Source organism: Zea mays, chromosome 4, assembly GCF_902167145.1.
Source record: "Zea mays cultivar B73 chromosome 4, Zm-B73-REFERENCE-NAM-5.0, whole genome shotgun sequence".
In the NCBI taxonomy this organism is placed as follows: Eukaryota; Viridiplantae; Streptophyta; class Magnoliopsida; order Poales; family Poaceae; genus Zea; species Zea mays.
This window is the reverse complement of record NC_050099.1, coordinates 176,400,653-176,419,895: the sequence shown is the minus strand read 5'-3', so window position 1 is coordinate 176,419,895 and position 19,243 is coordinate 176,400,653. Positions and strand designations below refer to the sequence as shown.

General features: G+C 42.3%; 2 protein-coding genes across 7 annotated transcripts; one reads left to right on the top strand and one right to left on the bottom strand.

Moving 5' to 3' along the window:
* Positions 1-1,755: 1,755 nt before the first annotated feature.
* On the top strand, positions 1,756-3,586 carry LOC100282160 (uncharacterized). Of its 4 annotated transcripts, none has more exons than XM_008679013.4 (5): positions 1,756-2,450; positions 2,560-2,739; positions 2,888-2,957; positions 3,059-3,135; positions 3,286-3,586. In XM_008679013.4, the coding sequence occupies exons 1-5, from the start codon at positions 2,160-2,162 to the stop codon at positions 3,289-3,291; spliced, it is 624 nt and encodes a 207-aa protein (XP_008677235.1). In that variant the 5' UTR covers positions 1,756-2,159; the 3' UTR covers positions 3,292-3,586. The 4 variants fall into 4 exon arrangements, with proteins under 4 accessions (XP_008677235.1, XP_020407135.1, XP_020407136.1 ...); XM_020551546.3 differs by having other exon boundaries at positions 2,557-2,739; positions 3,059-3,130; XM_020551547.3 differs by having other exon boundaries at positions 2,557-2,739.
* LOC100280961 (uncharacterized) lies at positions 3,173-9,425 on the bottom strand. Of its 3 annotated transcripts, none has more exons than XM_008678955.4 (10): positions 9,235-9,425; positions 8,982-9,048; positions 8,734-8,799; positions 8,485-8,578; positions 8,278-8,394; positions 7,969-8,069; positions 4,355-4,429; positions 4,185-4,277; positions 3,816-4,078; positions 3,173-3,668 (listed from the first exon to the last, which is right to left on the bottom strand). In XM_008678955.4, the coding sequence occupies exons 1-10, from the start codon at positions 9,246-9,248 to the stop codon at positions 3,650-3,652; spliced, it is 909 nt and encodes a 302-aa protein (XP_008677177.1). In that variant the 5' UTR covers positions 9,249-9,425; the 3' UTR covers positions 3,173-3,649. The 3 variants fall into 3 exon arrangements, with proteins under 3 accessions (XP_008677177.1, XP_008677178.1, NP_001147353.1); XM_008678956.4 differs by lacking the exon at positions 9,235-9,425 and adding an exon at positions 9,125-9,209; NM_001153881.1 differs by having other exon boundaries at positions 3,665-4,078; positions 9,235-9,333.
* Between the last annotated feature and the right edge of the window lie 9,818 nt (positions 9,426-19,243).

Sequence of the window (19,243 nt, the reverse complement as noted above, 5' to 3'; positions counted from 1 at the left end):
ATTTCTATTCATTTTCGAACTAATTTTTTAAGTATCCTAACTTATTGTGAAGAAACGTAAATATTTAGATCCCGATCCATTACCACCTCTACTCATACGTGAAACCAAACACGCGGAATATCCTTCTGGTTCAAATATGCAGAAGTCAATGAGCAGGACTTCTGCTTGTTTGTTCAGTCTCTCAGGCAGGGTTACAGGAGGCAATACAAGATGTTCTCCAACGATTCCCTGAATCGTTCACCCCCTCTCTCAGTCCTATGATTCACTCACTCACCCCTCCCCCTCTTCTCCGTATGACAGGAAATCCCCCTAGAGGGGGAGAGCTCTAAGCTCCCCCTCCACTAATTAATCATATTTACTGTGAAATTACCTATTTGTAGTGTAATTAATAGTTAGCAATGTGTATTACGTATTATAAATATTGTACCAATATTTAAAACTCAAAAAACTAATGTATAAAAATCAAATAGTGCACTTAAAGTATTAAGGGCAGAGCTGAATAGGGGGATTGTTGGAGAAGTGAAGAAATAGGGGGAAGAATAGTTGAGAAGGGGTATTTAAATATGAATAGAAAGTATGAATGGAGGGAATGTTTGGAGAGAGCTCAAGAACAAGGGACACTGAGCTGCCTACAACACGTGGCCCTTTTTGTCCCTCTTCTTTTTTTTCTTTCGCATCTGCTGGCTACAAGAGGACACGCCCTTCTATTCGCCGTATAGAGCAGTGTCTGTGAAGTAAAAGAGAACTATCCTCCAAGGCTTATTTTGAGTGTATTACTCCTGGATTCTTGAATCTTAGCTGGTATGGTATGGTAAGGAGTTACGTTGTCCAGGAGATTCCAACTTACGGATCCACACTGAAAAGTTTGTATTACCCATTTGTTAGGCCCCGTTTCAATCTCACGGGATAAACTTTAGCTTCCTGCTAAACTTTAGCTATGTGAATTGAAGTGCTAAAGTTTAGTTTTAATTACCACCATTAGCTTTCCTGTTTAGATTACAAATGGCTAAAAGTAGCTAAAAAAAGCTGCTAAAGTTTATCTCGCAAGATTGGAACAGGGCCTATATGGTCACTTTAGAGAGGCATGGAGGTTTAATAGACTATGACATTCGTACGTGGTCACCTCAACAAACTTTATTGTTTGACCGAACCATAGATTGAATTGTGTGACATTGTTCTTTGCTCGTATTATTATTAATAGAAAGTAACCTTCTTGGGTGCGGCCCATACGGTCCTGAGCGCACTAAATGAGGCCTCATTGGCCGCGGCCCATTCGATCCTCAACGCACTGGATAAAGCCAGCGTGGCGTGGCTAAACCACTTCGTTTGGCATGGGCCTGTCGGTGCACTTGCCCAAACCATGAGCTTGTACCAAAACTCGCTAGTGGTAGTGGTATTAGTAGTGAAGAACTTCTGCAACTTCAAACTCACCGATTCTCTCGCGGTCAGTTTGGAAGCTAAAATATCGGTGGAAATTAGAGAGAATTTGATAAGCTAAAATCTCTTTATTATTTAAAATTGAATAATAAATAAATTTTAACTCCTCCAATCTTCTCCGTTTTTATGTCTCCCAAACTCAGTGTACCAGATCATATTCCTTTCATTAAAAAAAAGGTGAACAAAGACGCCACCTTATCCACTGCCACGTGACAGGGGGCCAGGGGAATCTCGGCGGCCAGTGGCGGCACGCCACGCCGGCCGGTCGCCCCCGTCGCTGTACAAGATACCCATGATTGGAGCGGGGCAGGTGCAGAGCAGCAACGCCACGGCTGCATGAGATCAAGAAGCTGCCTTCACTTCGCCCACTGCAGCATGCCGTGTCGCCGTCAGAGTTGGGCGCATATCCAGATAAAAAAAACTTGCCTGCTTGCACTGCAGATGCGTTGTTTTTGCTAACAGCAAGCAGGCAAGTCAGCAGCCTAACCTTCTTTGATATTTACAGAGAAGATGAAAAGGAGAACTGGAGAGCAGTAGTGGCAGTCACTTCACTGGTCAAGCATTCCTATCCACCTCGGCCCACCTCCACCTCCCTGACAGTCATTTTGTTATATAAAACCCATCAAGCTCCCCTGCAAGGAGATACAGAACCCTGCAACTGCAAGCTAAGGAGAGTGTGATCACCAACAGCTAGTGCTAGTCCCCCTTCCTTCCATCCATCCATGGCATGCGTCAGCACCTTCCAGAGCTGCCCCATTGCCAGAAGAGCAAAGATCAACACCAGGTCCAGGGGCAGCAGCAGTAGCGTGGCGAAGGGGTCACCACCACCAGCCTTCCAGTTCCAGTGCAGGGCGTCGACTTTCGCGGCGGACACCAGCCTCCGGCTCGAGCTGGACGAGAACCCCGAGGCGATCATCTCGGGGGCGTGGCCCGGGAACTGCTCCCTCCTCAGCTACGACGACCTCCGCGCCTACCTCGAGTCGCAGGAGACGGCGGCCCAGGCAGACGATCAGGTACACTTCGATCTCGCGGCTTCTTCAGTTCTTGTTACCATTGTTTACATCTCCTCCAGCTCTTGCTAACCCGGCCTGGACGGGTCTCCTCCTCTGTGGATATATACAGCGCGGCGTGGCGCTCCTGAGCGAGACCATGTCCACACCCGTGCTGGTGGCCACAGCAGACCAGACCCTGGAGGACGTCGAGTGCCACTTCGAGGCCGTGTCGGGGCTTCCGGTCGTCGACAGCGGCCTCAGATGCGTCGGGGTGATCGTCAAGAACGACCGGGCAAGAGCCTCTCATGGGGTCAGCACCTCGCTCCTCTCCCTCCACCTCTTTCTTTCTCATGGGGCCAGGGCCATGCATGCGCATCAAGCTGCTAGTTTCTCATAGACAGGCAAATAAGAACGACGTACGTCCGTTCAGTTTACCGGTCTGTTTCTACTTGTGACAGTCCAAGACGAAGATATCGGAAGTGATGACATCTCCAGCTATCACACTATCGTCTGACAAAACCGTGATGGGTAATCTTTTTTGCATCGCTTTTCTTTTCTTTTCTTTTCTTTTCTGTTCATGTGTGATTTTTAACAAGTTGAATCTAACAGTGCATGCCTAACGTCTACAGATGCTGCTGTTCTCATGCTCAAGAAGAAGATCCACAGATTACCAGTTGTAAACCAGGACGAAAAAGTAATAGGTACGGTGAGTGAGTGTCAGAATGCTCACAAGCCAGCAGAGATTAAAAAAAAAAACTGCATGCCATACACTTAATTAGTATTATCCTTAATTATCATTGACAACACAGAGATTATATGTTGCAAGGGCTAATGGGGTTCTAAACACTGTCAACAGGTATAGTTACCCGCGCTGATGTTCTTCGCGTGTTGGAAGGCATGTTGAAGATTTAGGAGCGCAGATACCCATGCTCGGAAGCCACAGCCTCTTGTAAATATGTAGATGTGCCCGGGCATGGTGTTTCTGAGTAGCAGCAAAGAGATCTACCATGTATAGGAGTTTCTCCTTGTAAATAATAGTAGCACGCCAGGAGACTCCATCCCAGGTTCCGTACTGCTTGCGCGACCAGATGCTGTAAACTAGCCAGATACTTGAAGACCAATATAAATGGATATGTCTAAAGTAGTGTTTCGGAAAATACCAGCACATGAACATACTGCGGGGGGGGGGGGGGGGGGGGGGGGGGGGGGGGGGGGCAGCTCTAGGGTTCTCCTCCTTGACTACAAAAACGTGGTTCAATTTCATGTCAGTGCTTGTTCGTTTTGTTCTCAATCCATTTGGATTGGATGAGTTACAATCCCAAACAAGTTAAAACATTTCCAATCCAAATAGGAATATAGGATAGAAATAACCGAACAAGGCCTTACAGTTTCACATCCTTTAGAAGCCTTGCAGCCATAGCCCCACATCTTCTGATTTCCCAATCATCCAGGCTGCCGCTCTTAGCTTCTGGTGACGAGCCGGAACAAGATTCGCTCTTCAGTCCATTGTCTTCGTCTTCCCCCAGATTTGAAACAACCTCTTCGTCGTCGTTCCCATTATCGTCGGTAGCCTCAACCTCAGGGATCAATGGTGCCTTCAGGTCCATCATGTAGAGATGTATGTTTGGATGTTGATATTTCACATCCATCTGTCTCAGAATACACATCATAAGCATATATATCAGTCCCGGAACTGACAGCAAACATCAATACGAGACTTGCGTTGTCTGAAACCACTTCTCCACATATCCATACCTTCGATTTAGAGACGGTTTTCACAATGAAATTGCTTTTCCACATTTCCATCATCTTCTCATGGACGGTGGCCGAACGGATCTCGTATCCTAGCTGGATAGCAGGCAACGGTTCAGTAGTTCCCAAACAACTGCTTTGCAGAAATAACTTCTGAGGAGGACAGGAGGTACCAATATTTTTGTTTTGGGACCAGATAATGCAGTAATTGTCTCCATTAGAGGTTGCAACAGATGCTCTGAGTAAATCTTGAACGTGCACAGATGAAGGAGAAGGTAAGTCACTTTGTTATCACTGAATCATTGATCTTGCTACACTCAACAACAGGCTATTCTACTAAACATCTGCTCATTGGACCTAAATCTGAAAATGGTTTGGTATGCCTCTCATTTATGAAATTGTGCAAACATAATGCTTTGCTGCTTTGTCTACTGTGTAACAAAGATGTCAGGATTATAACCCCTGGTCGGCCAGCTCGACTTTTCTGGTAAGTCGGGCGACTTGTCAACGACTGGAAATTCTCAGTCGATTAGTCGTCGACTTGGTCTGGCAAGTCGGCCGACTTGTGGCCCAGTTCAGCCCAAAGGCCCATTACACAGCATATTTTCTTGATTTAGGAGAAAATGCAATGGATGGTCTTGATTTGGGAGATATTTAGGGTATCTACTATCTAATATCTATCTAGCTGCAGCAGCAGCTTAGCTATCTAATGGAGCTTATTTCCTTTCAACTTTGAACTATAATTTCTTGCTATTTGTTTTCCAATTTGATCTATATGGCTGTTATGACTTATGAGTTTATGATTTATCCAGTGTTCGGCTAGGCGCCGACTAGGCGGCGATTAGGCGCGCCTAGGCGCTAATCGATGGGCTGCCGCGTAGCCTAGGGCTCTGTGCGGCGTCTAGGCGGCCGCAGCGACTAGGCGGCGCTCAGCCGCGCCTAGGCGGCGAGTTGGCGGCGCGCAGGCGCCGAAGCGGGCGCGCAGGCGGGTGGCGAGCGCGCGGCAATTTTTTAGCGCGCGCGCGCGGGATTGTTAGCGCGCGCGCGCTGCTCACGCTCGGTCTCCCTCCTCCACACGGAACTTGCCTCCCTGCTCATCCCCTCCGGCGCTCATCCCCTCCGGCTGCTCCCCCGTCGGCTGCTCCCCTCCCTGCTCCCCCGCCGGTGAGTTCTCCTCCCCCGTCGGCTGCTCCCCTCCCTGCTCATCCCCCTCCACCAGTCGCTCCCCTGCTTTCCTCCCCTGCTAACTTTGCTAACTTGGCCTCCCCTGCTTTCCTACTTGTACAAGAGAAAGGATAACCTGCGGTGTACAAGTGAAAGGAATCAAAGGATTAAGGATGTCATCAGAAACTGCAGCTGCACCTTCTGAAACTGAAGCAGCTAGAGCGAATCTCCTAAAAAGAAATTCAGATGATGTTGGATGGGAATATGGTGTTCTTGTTGATGCTAACAACAAAGACAAGGTGAAGTGTAAGTTCTGTGACAAGGAGATGAGGGGAGGGATTTATAGGTTGAAGGAGCATCTTGCCCATGTTGGAAAGAATGTGAAGAAATGCACGTCTGCAACACCGCAGGCTCTAGAGGCTAAAGATAAGTGCAAGAAAGCAATAGAGGCTGCAAAAAGGAAGAGGGAGGAGAAGACTGTTCGTGAGCTAGAACTTAGAGAGGAAGTGAATGTATCTAGGGTTGGAGAGGAGTCAGAAGAAGTCACTTGTGTTGGAAGCTCACAGCCTCACAAATTAGGGCCAATTGACAAATGGACACGTGCTATTGATCCTACCAAGGCTGATTCATTCAAACAACAGCAGCTGAACAAGGAACTATGGAAAGAAAGAGAGCATGAGGTGCACAAGTTTATTGCAAGATGGGCCTATAATCATGGTAAATTGCTAGTATACGATGCTGTTTTCACATTTTAAAATTCATGAACTGAACACATTTTAAAATTAGACTTCATTTTTTAATCATTGGCAGGAATACCTTTCAATGCATGTGACAATGATGAGTTCAAGCAAATGTGTGAAGCAATTGGACAATTTGGACCAGGACTTACACCTCCAACTCAAGATGCCTTTCGAGGTAGTTTGCTGGAAGAAGAATATGAAAGAACCATGTGTTTGCTGCAGGAACGTGAAGCTGAGAAGATGAAAAATGGGTGCTCTATTATGACCGATGCTTGGTCAGATAGGAAGAGGAGAAGCATAATGAATATATGCACTAATTGTGCTGATGGAACCTCCATCAGCTCAAAAGAGATGTCAGATGTGTCACACACAAGCGAAGTCATTTTTGAATTAGTGGACAAAGCAATTGAAGACATTGGTGAAGAAAATGTGGTGCAAGTAGTCACTGACAATGCCTCTAACAACATGGGAGCAAAGAAGCTATTGCTTGAGAAGAGACCACAAATATTTTGGACCTCTTGTGCAGCTCACACAATCAACTTGATGCTCCAAGGAATTGGCAACTTGCCTCGATTCAGGAAAGTGATTGACCAAGCAAAGTCATTTACCATATTTGTGTATGGCCACACAAGAACATTGGAGTGCTTGAGATACTTCACAGAGGGGAAAGAGCTAGTGAGGCCAGGAGTGACTAGGTTTGCTTCATACTTTCTCACTTTGAACGGTATGCAAGAGAAGAAGGACCAGTTGAGGAAGATGGTAGTTCATAGCAGGTGGGACTCATTAAAGGATGTGAAATCAAAGAAAGGAAAAGAGGCCACAACTACTATATTGAGTCCAACCTTTTGGAACAGTATCAAAGAACTATGTGCTTGTGATGTCCTTTATTTATAAATTGTGTTCTGCACTTGTATTACTGTCCTATCCACTTGTGTTGTAATTACCAGCTGCTGATATGGTGTGCTCAACTGCTCATGAATGGGAGGCTGCTGAAATCATCCAGATAAGTCACAATTTAGTGTTTTCTATTTTTTTTATGCACGACTAGCTGTCTATTGACTAATTTACTAACTACTAGCTGTCAAAATGTGTTGCAGCCTTGCAGGAGCTAGGAACATGCAAGAGTAAGCTCAGCTAGGAATCAGATATGTCTACTGGCCTTCTTTTTATACTTATTGTGACTCATATAGTCATATATAGTAGTTAATTAGTTATATACGTATATATAGTTATATACATAATATATATATAATTTATGGCTATATTGCCAAAACGCCTAGAAAAGCGCCTAAGACCGAGTACTCCCGACTAGGCGCTAGGCAATGGGTCACCGCCTAGATTCCGCCTAGCGCCTAGCTGAACCTTGGATTTATCACTTATGTGGCTGATTTGGTTCAGTTTGAGGCTTCAAATGAGGTAAAACTTGCTGTTTATTTCAGTTTCGTTCAATTTTAGGCTTCAAATGAGGTAAAACATGTTCTTTCTTCATATATAAATGCTATATTGTCTATATGAAGCCATTATATAGGCAAAACAGCTACTATATTGGCAAGTCGACGACTAGTCGACTGACTTATCGACTAGCGGTACCTTGTCGACTCGACTTATCAACTTGAAAACCTTGATTATAACTGAATTCGAAGAATGTAAAATAATATGACAAGATTTAAAATATAAGTAAAAGGAATGTTTCACGACAAGGTTACATGTGTAGCTATGTATTTGCCATGACAGTAAATTCTCGCCAAATAATGTACCAAATAATAAGCGAAAATAGTGAGATGGCATGCTGCATGAAAGCTTGCATGACCAGAAAGTAAGTAGGGTTTGTTATTTGAGAGGCAGAGTTCAGAAGATTCAAGACACTGCATAACCAAACTTACAACGTCAGTTCCAATAATGTAATCAAATGGAGGTTCAACGGCCTTGATATGTTCTTTGTTCCCCCAGTCCAATTCTGCAACTGTAATTGAGCCGATGGTATCTGTTTTAAGTTTGCCAATTTATATTTGTCAGAACTAAATAACAACTTACTTAACATGGTCCCTATGCATTCACAGGAACCAACATAATAATTAACTCTTGATTATTTCAAAAGCTAGAATGCCATATAACTATATCCAAAACTACAGCTATGAGAATTACTGAAACAGGGCTATGAATGGCACAACAGACGTTTCTCTCCACAAAACCTGTGTCGGAATTCGATTGCGAAATCCAAGATCTGTTGCGTTCAACATTTCTCATAAGCAGCGGAAGCACCTCGACTTGGTCAGTTGTTGTAACATCACAACCCAACAAGGTCATTCCTAAAGGAGATAAGCAAACAATTTTAAAAGAGGAAGCCAATAGGACTAAGATCCTGAAATACATCTGACGGGCAGTTAAATTGAGCTTACCGAACCCAGCCAGGCCACAGCCAGCTCCTAATTCAATCACTCTCTTTCCTTTTAGCTTGGATGGACAAAACCGACCTTTTCTGCTATTCTTTTCCTGTACAGATCAACCGTGAAATGACGATCATGATGACGGTGATAAAAGTACGAGCATTTTCCTTAGAAGCAAATCCTAGTACGAGTAAGAAATTTCAAGATTTGAAACATCAACTTGTGTAGGGACTAGGGAGGCCTAGAACCCAAACCAATTACCAAGAACTTGACAAACACCATTGATGCATCCCAGACCGTGGTCCCAAGGTGCTTGGAGTTTGGATCCTGTCAGGCCAGAGGCAAAAGAAATTCAGATCACCCACCATTAAGTTTCGCAACTACAGCTAAAAAAGAAGATGAAGTTGATCCGCCTTCTGATGCAAAGTCTAATTCTTTTTCTTAAATGCAAAATCTCTTTAAGAAGCGAGATTCATCTGGTGCTACTCCAGTTCTCCACTTCTCCTCACCTGTGAAATATGTAGCCGGTGGCCCATCACCTCCAGCGAAATAGCCGACGTGTTCGGCGAATTCAACCTGTAATCACCATGAGCCGTACATGAAACGAATATAAGAAAGAGAGAGAAATGCAACCACTACAACCATCACTCACGCCAGTGTCTAACAAGATTCAGTCACCATCATCACCATTTCACCATGTAATTTGTTCTATCGCAAAGGAGAGGACATGTTTCTGGAGGAAACGGTGTCCGCCGCAATTACCTGTCATAGTCCATATCCTTCGACGGCGAACTGACACACCGGAGCTCCGACGGGCGGCGGCGAGGGTTCTGAGGGCAGAGAAACTATACCGTGTTGGTCTGGGCCCCGAAGCCCATCGACAGCTCTAGCCGATGGGCTGGGCCTCGTTGCATGTCAAGCTCATCGGACACGTGTTCTTTGTTTACGCCTTCATCTCACGTTCACTCACGCGTTAGCCGATTCAAAACTAGGGGTGAAAACGGGTAGGGTACCCGAAACGGGTACCGGATACGGATACTGATTCGGGACCATTTTTTAGATACGGGTATTTTTATATTCAGGACGGATACGGTAATACCCGGATAGTACTGCTTCGGATTCAGGTTGGATACGGAACAGTACTACCCGGTAAATACCCGGATATTCGGGTCGGATACGGGTACCCAGAATTCGGGTACCCGCTTTTTTCTTTTTCTGCATAATAATATAATTATAAAATCATAACTTTTACATATTAAATCGGATGAAGATAAAATTTATATAAAAATTGTAGAGCTCGAAAAGATCTATAACTTTATAGTACAACACTTTTTTGTTTAAACATATCTTTAGGCCAAAATCATTGAAATAATGTCTAAATTTATATCAAAATAATAGACTTTAACATTTTCATGTGGGGACTTAAGATTATCTCCATGTGGTAACTTAGAATTATCTTTTTATAAACTATTTATTAATATTGGTAACTTATTCGCAATTTCCGGTCGACACTACAATATTTTTATGAATTTAATTGTATTTTGATGATTTTCTATAATAAGAAATTAATAATACACCAAATAGCCTAAAAATTCATGAATTTTTACGGGGACACAACATATATCCACATATAGTTCTCAAAAAACATTTGGATTATAAATTCCACAAGATGTTGGTGTTTCTTCCATTCCACTCCCACTTATTGCGTGAGTTACACGTGAAATCATTTTATGTATCGACGTTTCAACATAATTAATATTTCATTTATCATTTTCATGTGCGACTTGAGGTTTTATTTGAATAGAATGTTTATTTGTTTTGGTAAGTTTTTTGCAATTTTGGGTCAAAACTAGTGTATTTATGAATTTTAATTATATTTTGATGATTTTATGTAGAAAGAAATTAATAATGTACAAATAGCCTCGGAAATCTATGAAATTATACGAAGGTACAACATATGGCCACATATAGTCATAAAAAATAATGGTACCATAAAATCCATAGGATGTCAACTTTTTTCTATTTTATTTCCACTTATTGCGTGAGTTACACGTGAAATCACTCTAAGGGGGTGTTTGGTTGCTCCTGCTAAAGTTTAGCTCGAGTCACATCAAACGTTTGACTTTTAAATAGGAGTATGAAATATAGACCCAACCAACTGGACTAGATTCGTCTCGTCTTTTAATCTTCGGCTGACAAATTAGTTTTATAATCCGACTACATTTAATACCCGGAACGGAGGTTCAAACATTCGATGGGACAGGGACTAAATTTTAGCGGGGTGTAACCAAACACCCCCTAAGTATCCAAGTTTCAACATAATCAATACTTCACTTTACCATTTTTATGTGGGAACTTGAGATTATCTTCTATTAAATGCTTATTAGTATTAATTTACTTGCAATTTCGTGGTCGAACAAGAATATTTTATGATAACCAAGTAATGCATTATCCGACAAGTATCTGATATCCGATCAAATAATATCCGTATCCATCACTTATCCGCCCGGATAAATATCCGGTCCCTGTATCCGTATCCGTCCCATTTCTAACTATCCGTATCCGATCCCGAATCCGTTTTAAATACATTAGGGTAGGATATAGGATGAGCTACTATCCGTCTGTATCCGCCCGTTTTCACCCCTATTCAAAACCCCGCAAAAACCACCGCGGAGGCCTCCAGACTTGTTGGTCGTCGCTGCCCATGCTTTTTCCTTGTTGGAACCGGACCGTCCGACAAGGTGTCAGCTGAATACATAACAACGGTTTTATGTCTAATGAGCCAACACTCTTCCCACAAAACTAATCTATTAAGTTTTACATCCTCAATCATATAAACCATACTTACTCCTCCACAACACACAATGCGAGACTATTCTCAACAATCTCTCTGTTACACATTATAAGCCGAAATTTATCTGACATTGGCTATCGCCGCCGCACCTGGCGGCTTCCTCCATCTCTCCCTGCTCGCCTCCATCCTATGTCGTCCCGCCCTCTAGCCACACGCACAGCTCCTACTCCTAGGCCTCCCGCTGCCTCCCTCCGCCTCTGCACGCACCTCCGTGTCGGCCACCCCCTCGCCTCGCTCCGCCTCTTACTTTGCATGCTCCACAGCCACCATGTCAACATCCAGGCACTGCCTTTATTTTTGCAATTTAGCCTTTTTAATTTTTTCATAAATATGCTTATTTCGACTCTTATCTCGGCGTCATCATTATTGGCACCGAGCTTACATGACTCGATGTCAATAACATTAGAGCCGAGGTCCAAGCCACTCCGATAACATTAGCGTTGAGGTCCATGCCATGAGAGTTGACATGGTCCTCACGATGCAGCTACATGGTATAGGACGGTGCCATGGATCATAGCGTCAACCTCGATGTCATAGATCTCAGCGTTAAGATTTATGGCGTCGACCCTCTTTATACGTGTCCACCTAGCCCTTCCTTCTCTTCTCCCAAACCTTTGGTCGTCGTCGTCTCCATTCTCGCCGCGCTTAGCTCGTAGGACCGCCCTCGTAGCTGCACGCCCACGCCGCCAGCGAGCCCGCGTGTCCACTCTGTTGTCCCGCTTCTCAGCCTCGAGTTCGTTGTCGACCAGCGAGCTTGCACCCGGCTCTGAGGTCGCCACTGTGCTCCATCCCGATGTTGTGCACCCCGCCGCAACACACTCCGTCCGATGCACGAGGTATAAAATTGACTTACTAGTAATTTGGTTGATATTTTAGTTTGTAATTTAGTTAGTGGTGTACTTAGCTAAGTTATTTAGTTTGAAAACTTGCTATGTAGCTAGTAAACTTGCTAGATAGTTATTAATTTAGTGATTTAGTTTTGTAATTGACGTAGCAAAATATTTGCTATGTAGCTAGTGAACTTGTGTCACACCCGGTTCCGGTGGGCAGAGCCGAGCGCATACTATATATGTGTCAAAATCCATTTCCACACATATGTTGATGTCACAAGTGTAATATATCAAAAGACAATGCAATAAAGGCGTAAAGAGAGTAGAGTACTTTATTACATCATCAGAATCACTGTATCTTTAACAAGTATCAACATCAAAGTAAGGCAGAATTAAATAACATGGGTAATCTCCCACAGGAAGATGACCAACACATCGTTAGACTTAAAACTCATCGTCGTCATCAGCGAAGTCTCCAGCATCACCCTCTGATCAAAATATTAGCAAGAGCGAGCTCACTTATGGTCGGGGCTCAGCAAGTGGGGAAAAAATTAATGCAAGTTTAACAAGGTGAGTCTAAGGTTGAGCAGTAAGCATTTTAGTTGGTCAACATTTTATTACTAACACATGTCTTACTAATAAGTGTGTATCCTAATTATCTCATTTATACAAAAGTATAAGAGTATATCAAAAACACTTAAGTGAATCCACTTAAGCAAACCATTGGCAGATCGACGGATCTTGATTTATTTCCATCTTCAAGTTCAATTATCATGTGAGGAGTCCAGGCTGCTCTTAACCGTGAGCACGACTGACATATCAGTTTTACACTCTGCAGAGGTGACGTATATTTACCCATGAGCCGCAATTCCCTTCTTGCCTAGGTTGATCAGAGTCGTATTCACTTCCGAGGTCAATGGCTAGGGTCTCACTACGAGGATTTTCCCTAGAGTCTCAATATGCAAATGCTGGAAATGGTCAAACTGCATAGAGCACATCTAACGTAACCAACCTATACTCCAGACTGCAGGGTAAATCTTTGGGAACTATGCTCGTATCCAATCTGCCTGAGCTAGAACTATAAGCGTTTGCCAGATGCCCCCGTTCTGGTCGACCACGACCATCACCCAACATAAGACTTTCCTATTTATTTAGCCAAGGACGTCTCATACCACCCTCATGGTAGCACTGTTTTCCCGGGTGGTCACTCCATGTTCCAATTAATATGCAATAATCTTGTTTAACCATTGGGTTAACATCATAATACAATTTCATTTACGGAACATTAATACCATAAACAAGAGTGTCAATTATTAAGTTGAGCGGTATTATCAATTTGCAAAGCTAATATTTTCCCAGGGTAATCAAGGAATACAATTGGTAATTCTAGAAAATTCTTAATTAGGTAATTCCATCAAATTATGCAGTATATCCAAAAAGTAAACATTATTATATGCATTAATTGGGTACAAATAGAATATACAGAGGGAGAATCCACTTGACTTGCTCGAACGTGTCCTGCGGGTCGTCCTCGAACGTGTTAGGCTCGTCTACCTCACAGTCCACTTCTAGCATCGATTTGCGTATCGCACATACAAAAGAATACGTATGCCAAATAAATAAACATACACCAGTACAGGGTAATCATTCACCATTACATTCACATTCACACATCGCACTTATCACACACATAAATACGTCTTAACGCGTAAATACTTATTAATTCAATTATGACTATTATTGCGAGTCATAAATGGTGAAATTATGAGTAGGTGCTATAATAATAGTTTTAACTAGTATTAACATCATTTATGAAAATAAAAGCTAATTATTTTCTTTAACCCTAATAAATAGACTAATAGATTTTATTCTTTTTATTTCTAACTTGAATTTATGCGTATAGCTAAAAATGAATCTACTAACATTAATATTCTAAAAATCACTATAAATCACTAATTGGACTTGTATAACATAAACATGGTTATTATTACAAAACAAGTATTTTACTAATTCTCAAAAGTTAAGTGCTATACTTATGAGTATCTTTATTTTGGCTAGTAAAAATCTATTTTCCATATGACTAGTGGTATTTTCTCCTTTCTTTCTACAAGCAAGTATTATTAAAAATAATCGGATATAAATCATCTAAAAGCCTATAATGTTTTTATGGTCATGAATTCTATACCATTTACTAATTTCATTAAAATGAACCTATGATTATAATCCTCATATAGTTTCCAAAGTTCAATGTGACCAAAATTAACTATAAAATTTCTTATCTAGTGTTTTTATCACCAACATGTGACTACTAATTTTTTGTTATATTTCTCTCTAATCCAACATTCTAAAAGTCATCGCATCGAATAACATGAATATTCATGGTGCACTAGTTATCACATATATCTACCAAAAATTCCATAGCGCACATACGTATAAATTCCGAATCACACATGTTCATATTACAACAAAATAAATATACAATTAATAAATCGAATCAAAAGTAATTTCGAAAATACAAAAATATTTTGGGTTGTCTTCAAACTTGCGACGAACGACGAATGGCTTGGGCGCGTGTCTAGATGAAGGCTTGGTACGACGGGGGCGTAGCTCCGGCGAGTTCCACGGGCTCCGGCGACGGCATGGCGAACTCCGGCGATGACGGTGGTGGCTCTAACGGCGAGGAGAGTGAGAGAGACATGGGGGCGAGCTCAGATAGGGAGGAGGGAGAGAGAGGAGCTCGATTTTTATAGAGGAGAGGGATGGAGAGGAGAGGGCGGCCGGTTCTTCATGGACCATCAATGGAGGGAGGGAGTAATGGAGGAGGAAGAAACAGATGCTGTGAAGTTCTATTATCGTAAAGAAGAAACGAACGTGCGGGGTCTTCAAGGCGCGGGTGGCGCGGACGTCGGGCACGACGCATAGGGTCGTGGGTGCTCGGGACAGAGGCGTGCTCGGTCGGTGCGCGTCTTGGCTTCCTAGGCTCCTGGCGCGGCACGGGCGTCGCGGGTGGCGGCGCGCGCAAGGGCGCCGGCCTGAGCCGCGGTCGGGCGCGAGGTCCCGTCGGTTGGTTCCTCCTGGCGGCGCGTGCGGGTGAGAGCAGGGAGAGGGAAGAGAAGGGATGAGAGGAGAGAGAGGATAGAAGAGGGGGTTAGGGAGTGGCGGCGGCTGGCTTGGAGGAAAGCCAGGGGCGCGACGCGTGGAGTAAATGGGCCCCTAGTGGGCCTAGGGTTAGGGTTTGTTGTTTTTTTTCTAAATTCGAAATACATTTTTAAATAACTCTACAATTAATAATAATTATACCAAAACTATTTATAAATAAAATATTTATTTTTAGACTAATAATTATTATATTATTTAATTATTATATTATTTACTAGGATTTTCCTTTAAGAAGAATTGCTATTAAATATCCAATAATCAATCATGCGCAATAAAAAATTATTCAAAATGCAAATAAATAACAAACACTTGAATAAAAATTTATTACCCTAATTACCATAATAACTAAATTCATTATTTTTAGTTGATGGTTTTTATAGTGTTACAACTTGCTAGTTAGTTATTAATTTAGTAATTTAGTTGTGTAATTGATGTAGCTATATATGTAGCTGTTGGTTTTGTCATTGTTAAGTGACTTAGGTGAATGTGATGCAAATGATCAACGTTAATGTGATGAATGTCACTTAAATTTGCACGTTTTAGACACCTCCCCGTGTAGAGGAGGTGCTGTCGAAAGTTTTTACTTAGTACTATGTTCCTTTTTATGCAGAGAGGAGACTGTCCGACTCCACCGCCAGTGCTAACCTTACTCCACCACGACCTTAGGTATAACCCTTTTTCTTGATTAGTTAGTAGTTAGTTATTATTAGTAATTCGTTATTAATTGAGAGTTAGTTAGTAGTTAGTTATTATTAGTAACTAGTTAGTTATTAGTAATTAAGAGTTAGTTAGTTATTATTAGTAATTCGTTATTAGTTATTGGTTAGTTATTCGTTATCGGTTAGTAAATAGTTAGTGATTAATTAGGCATTAGTGGATGTGGTTAGGCACTCACTATCATAATCGGTTATTGAATGTTGGATTCGTGTTTCAAATAGATGGACATCATTTTTATCATATACCATGGAGGCATCGTGGAAAAAGATCATTACGAAAATATTGAGTCCGTTGACATGTGACGTGTGCCTGCGCTATTCGTTGATAGACACTCCTTGAGTGAGGTGGTTACAAAGGCTAAACACAAAGCTAGGTTGTCGTGAAGATGACCATATTGCCGTTGAGAGGGTGCTTAACCTAGGTCCTCCACCAAGCGTCCTAAGATGTGTCATCCCTAATTGAGTGTCAGCAGGAATGGGAGAATTATGTTAGCTCGACTATAAAGACTCGTTTTCAAGTCATGGAGGTGGTGGCACGCCAGGTGGTAGTTGAATGTCCCCTAAAGTGGAAAACTATGACCGTGCTATGGAGGTCGTGCCCACCGTGCCTAAATGCTCAATCTGCCCCCAATTTGATCCCATTAGGTGAACCAGTAGATGATTGTGGGACTCATATCCTCTAGTCAGATTCTCCTTAGGGTATCCCTTTGGCATAGACCCCTTGCAATAAGTTTCCTTTGCACGAGATGGTCATTTTGGAGCATGACCACTTCGTTTTTTCATGGAAGCATTGGGGTTCTCCTCCATTGTCTCCTTTACACGTGAAGCACAATCTTCCTCTCCTTCTCCTCCATGAAATCAACAACACACATAATCTCCTCCTCTTCTACCCGGTGTTACTCCGTCACAAACTCATCTCGTCTCTTGTTTATCCTCACCTTGTCCTTTGCATCCCACTTCTTAAGATTCTCCAACCACTCCTTGTCTTTTTGAGAGATATCTATGTCAATCCACTGCTCAAAATCACACAACAGTGGAGGAGTTTACAAAGCTTGCAATGGTTAGGAGCCAAATAAAACATGCATCACTTCGTATCAAAGCGATAAATGTTTAGCAAAATATTATCACCATCAAGTTAATGCGGCGATGAGCAATCACCAGCTCAAAAGCATAGTTGGGACACATCTAATATCTCTACCAATAAGTGTATTCTTCCTCGGACTTGGCAACCTTGTAAGGATCACCACAAAAATTGATAGGCACTGGAACACCCCTTGGCAAAGGCATTCTATGATTCGATAAAATGGAGGTTAGAAATTATTCAAAAACCATAACCCTAATAATCAAAGACATACATATCGAATAAACCAAATAGAGGGGAAAAGGAGGGAGATTACCTTGCCAACGAAGACCAATAGATCAAATAAAGTGTTTTTAAGGTCCAAGTTGCTGATCTATGGATGCAACACCTCAAAAGAAGACCTAAAAGACTCAAAGAAGATCAACAAACACTCAAAAAATCCAAGACACAAGAGCAAAAGAAATCCCAAGCAAAAGAGTGAAGAAATCCAAAGTTGGGATGTGAGTCTGCGCACTCGTGGTGCACAGGTAGCTCATCGGACAGTCCAGTGCCACACCGCGAACTGTCCGGTGCACCAACGGCTAGTCGCCCAATGGCCAGTTTCTGGTGGCAGCGGAGGGAGAACCACCGGACAGTGCGGTGCTAAGACCAGACAGTTTGGTGTGGAGGGCGACATCATTGCAATGACTATATTTCCATCAGCTACCTCAACGACAAGTTGCACAGGACCGTCCTGTGCCAGAGCCGGATAGTCTTGTGTGACATAGAAAGCAACAGAGTTTCCTCCAATGGCTATTTCGAGTCGGGGCCTATATATGCTTCACATAATCGGGCATTTGTTTGTGTGAGAGCCCAAGCAACATACCAAGGAAGGTTATACACATCTCCAAGTGCTCAAGCAGCCAAGTGCTTAATAGAAATCCAAAGTTGGGTTGTGAGTCTGTGTAGTGGTGGTGCACTGGTAGCTCATTGAACAGTGCAGTGACACATCGCGAGTTGTCTGGTGCATCTACGTAGTTACTCGTCCGTGGCCCTTGCATGGACCACTCTTCGCGTAGGGGCACCAACGAGGATTAGTCGGGACCTTGCACGGTTCCAGATAACTCGGTAAAAAATAAGACGTCATCCACGGGAGTTTGCATATCTAACTTTGCTCTTTAGCTTCCGCATTTACATTCAAGTATTTAAGGTCCTTTCTCTCTATTCCTAGTTAGATTTGTTAGGATTGGAACTTAGGTTGTAAAACTTTTTTTGCGGTAGAGTTAGCAACACTTAGACAAAACCTACTTTGTACATTCTAGTTTGCTTATTTGCATATGTTTTGTTCCAGGGATTATTTGTGGCCTAGTTTAGCGAAAGTTTTAGAAGGCCTAATTCACCCCCTCTTAGACGTCTATGTTCCTTTTAAGACTGCTTGTAGGGAGGTTCTGTTGTAATATTAGAGAAATAAATGACATGCTTCCAACATATTTAAATAAATTAAATATTCTAATTTCGAATAAAACAAGCATATAACTCAGATAAATACCATATGTAATTATAACGACAATGAACAGTAGCAATTCCATTAATTGAAAACATGAAATATAGCTACTCAGGTCCATTTGTAAATTAAACATGGCTTGTAGATGAAGAAGGCAGATTAAACAAATAAACATGATTGTTATCTTAAAATGTTGCTCTCAAAATAGCGGGTTGCTGCGCTAGACAGCCCTCCAACGCTAAAGGGTGATCAGAGATCCTTGACTAACGTGACAGTCCTATCTTACCAAATCAGGGTTTTATATCAAATATTATGAGCCTAAAAATCAAGCATGAATACTAATAGTAAGGAGCTGTGTACTTAATAAAATAACAGAATTTAACACAGGTAAACAACCTCAACAAATATAGATATAATTAGGCACAAATAATATCAATGTTGAAAATAACAACACACTAAAACCCAGACTGTCACGTCGTCTCACTACACTGCTATCATCATCGAGCAAACAAATTCACCCACAATAGTGCAATCACACCCAAGTATTTAATACTAGCAGATTGCACAATATTAAACAGTAAATAGAGTGAAGCAACGGACAACTCACATCACGTAGATTGTCTACGTGGGAAGATCAGCTCAGCGAAC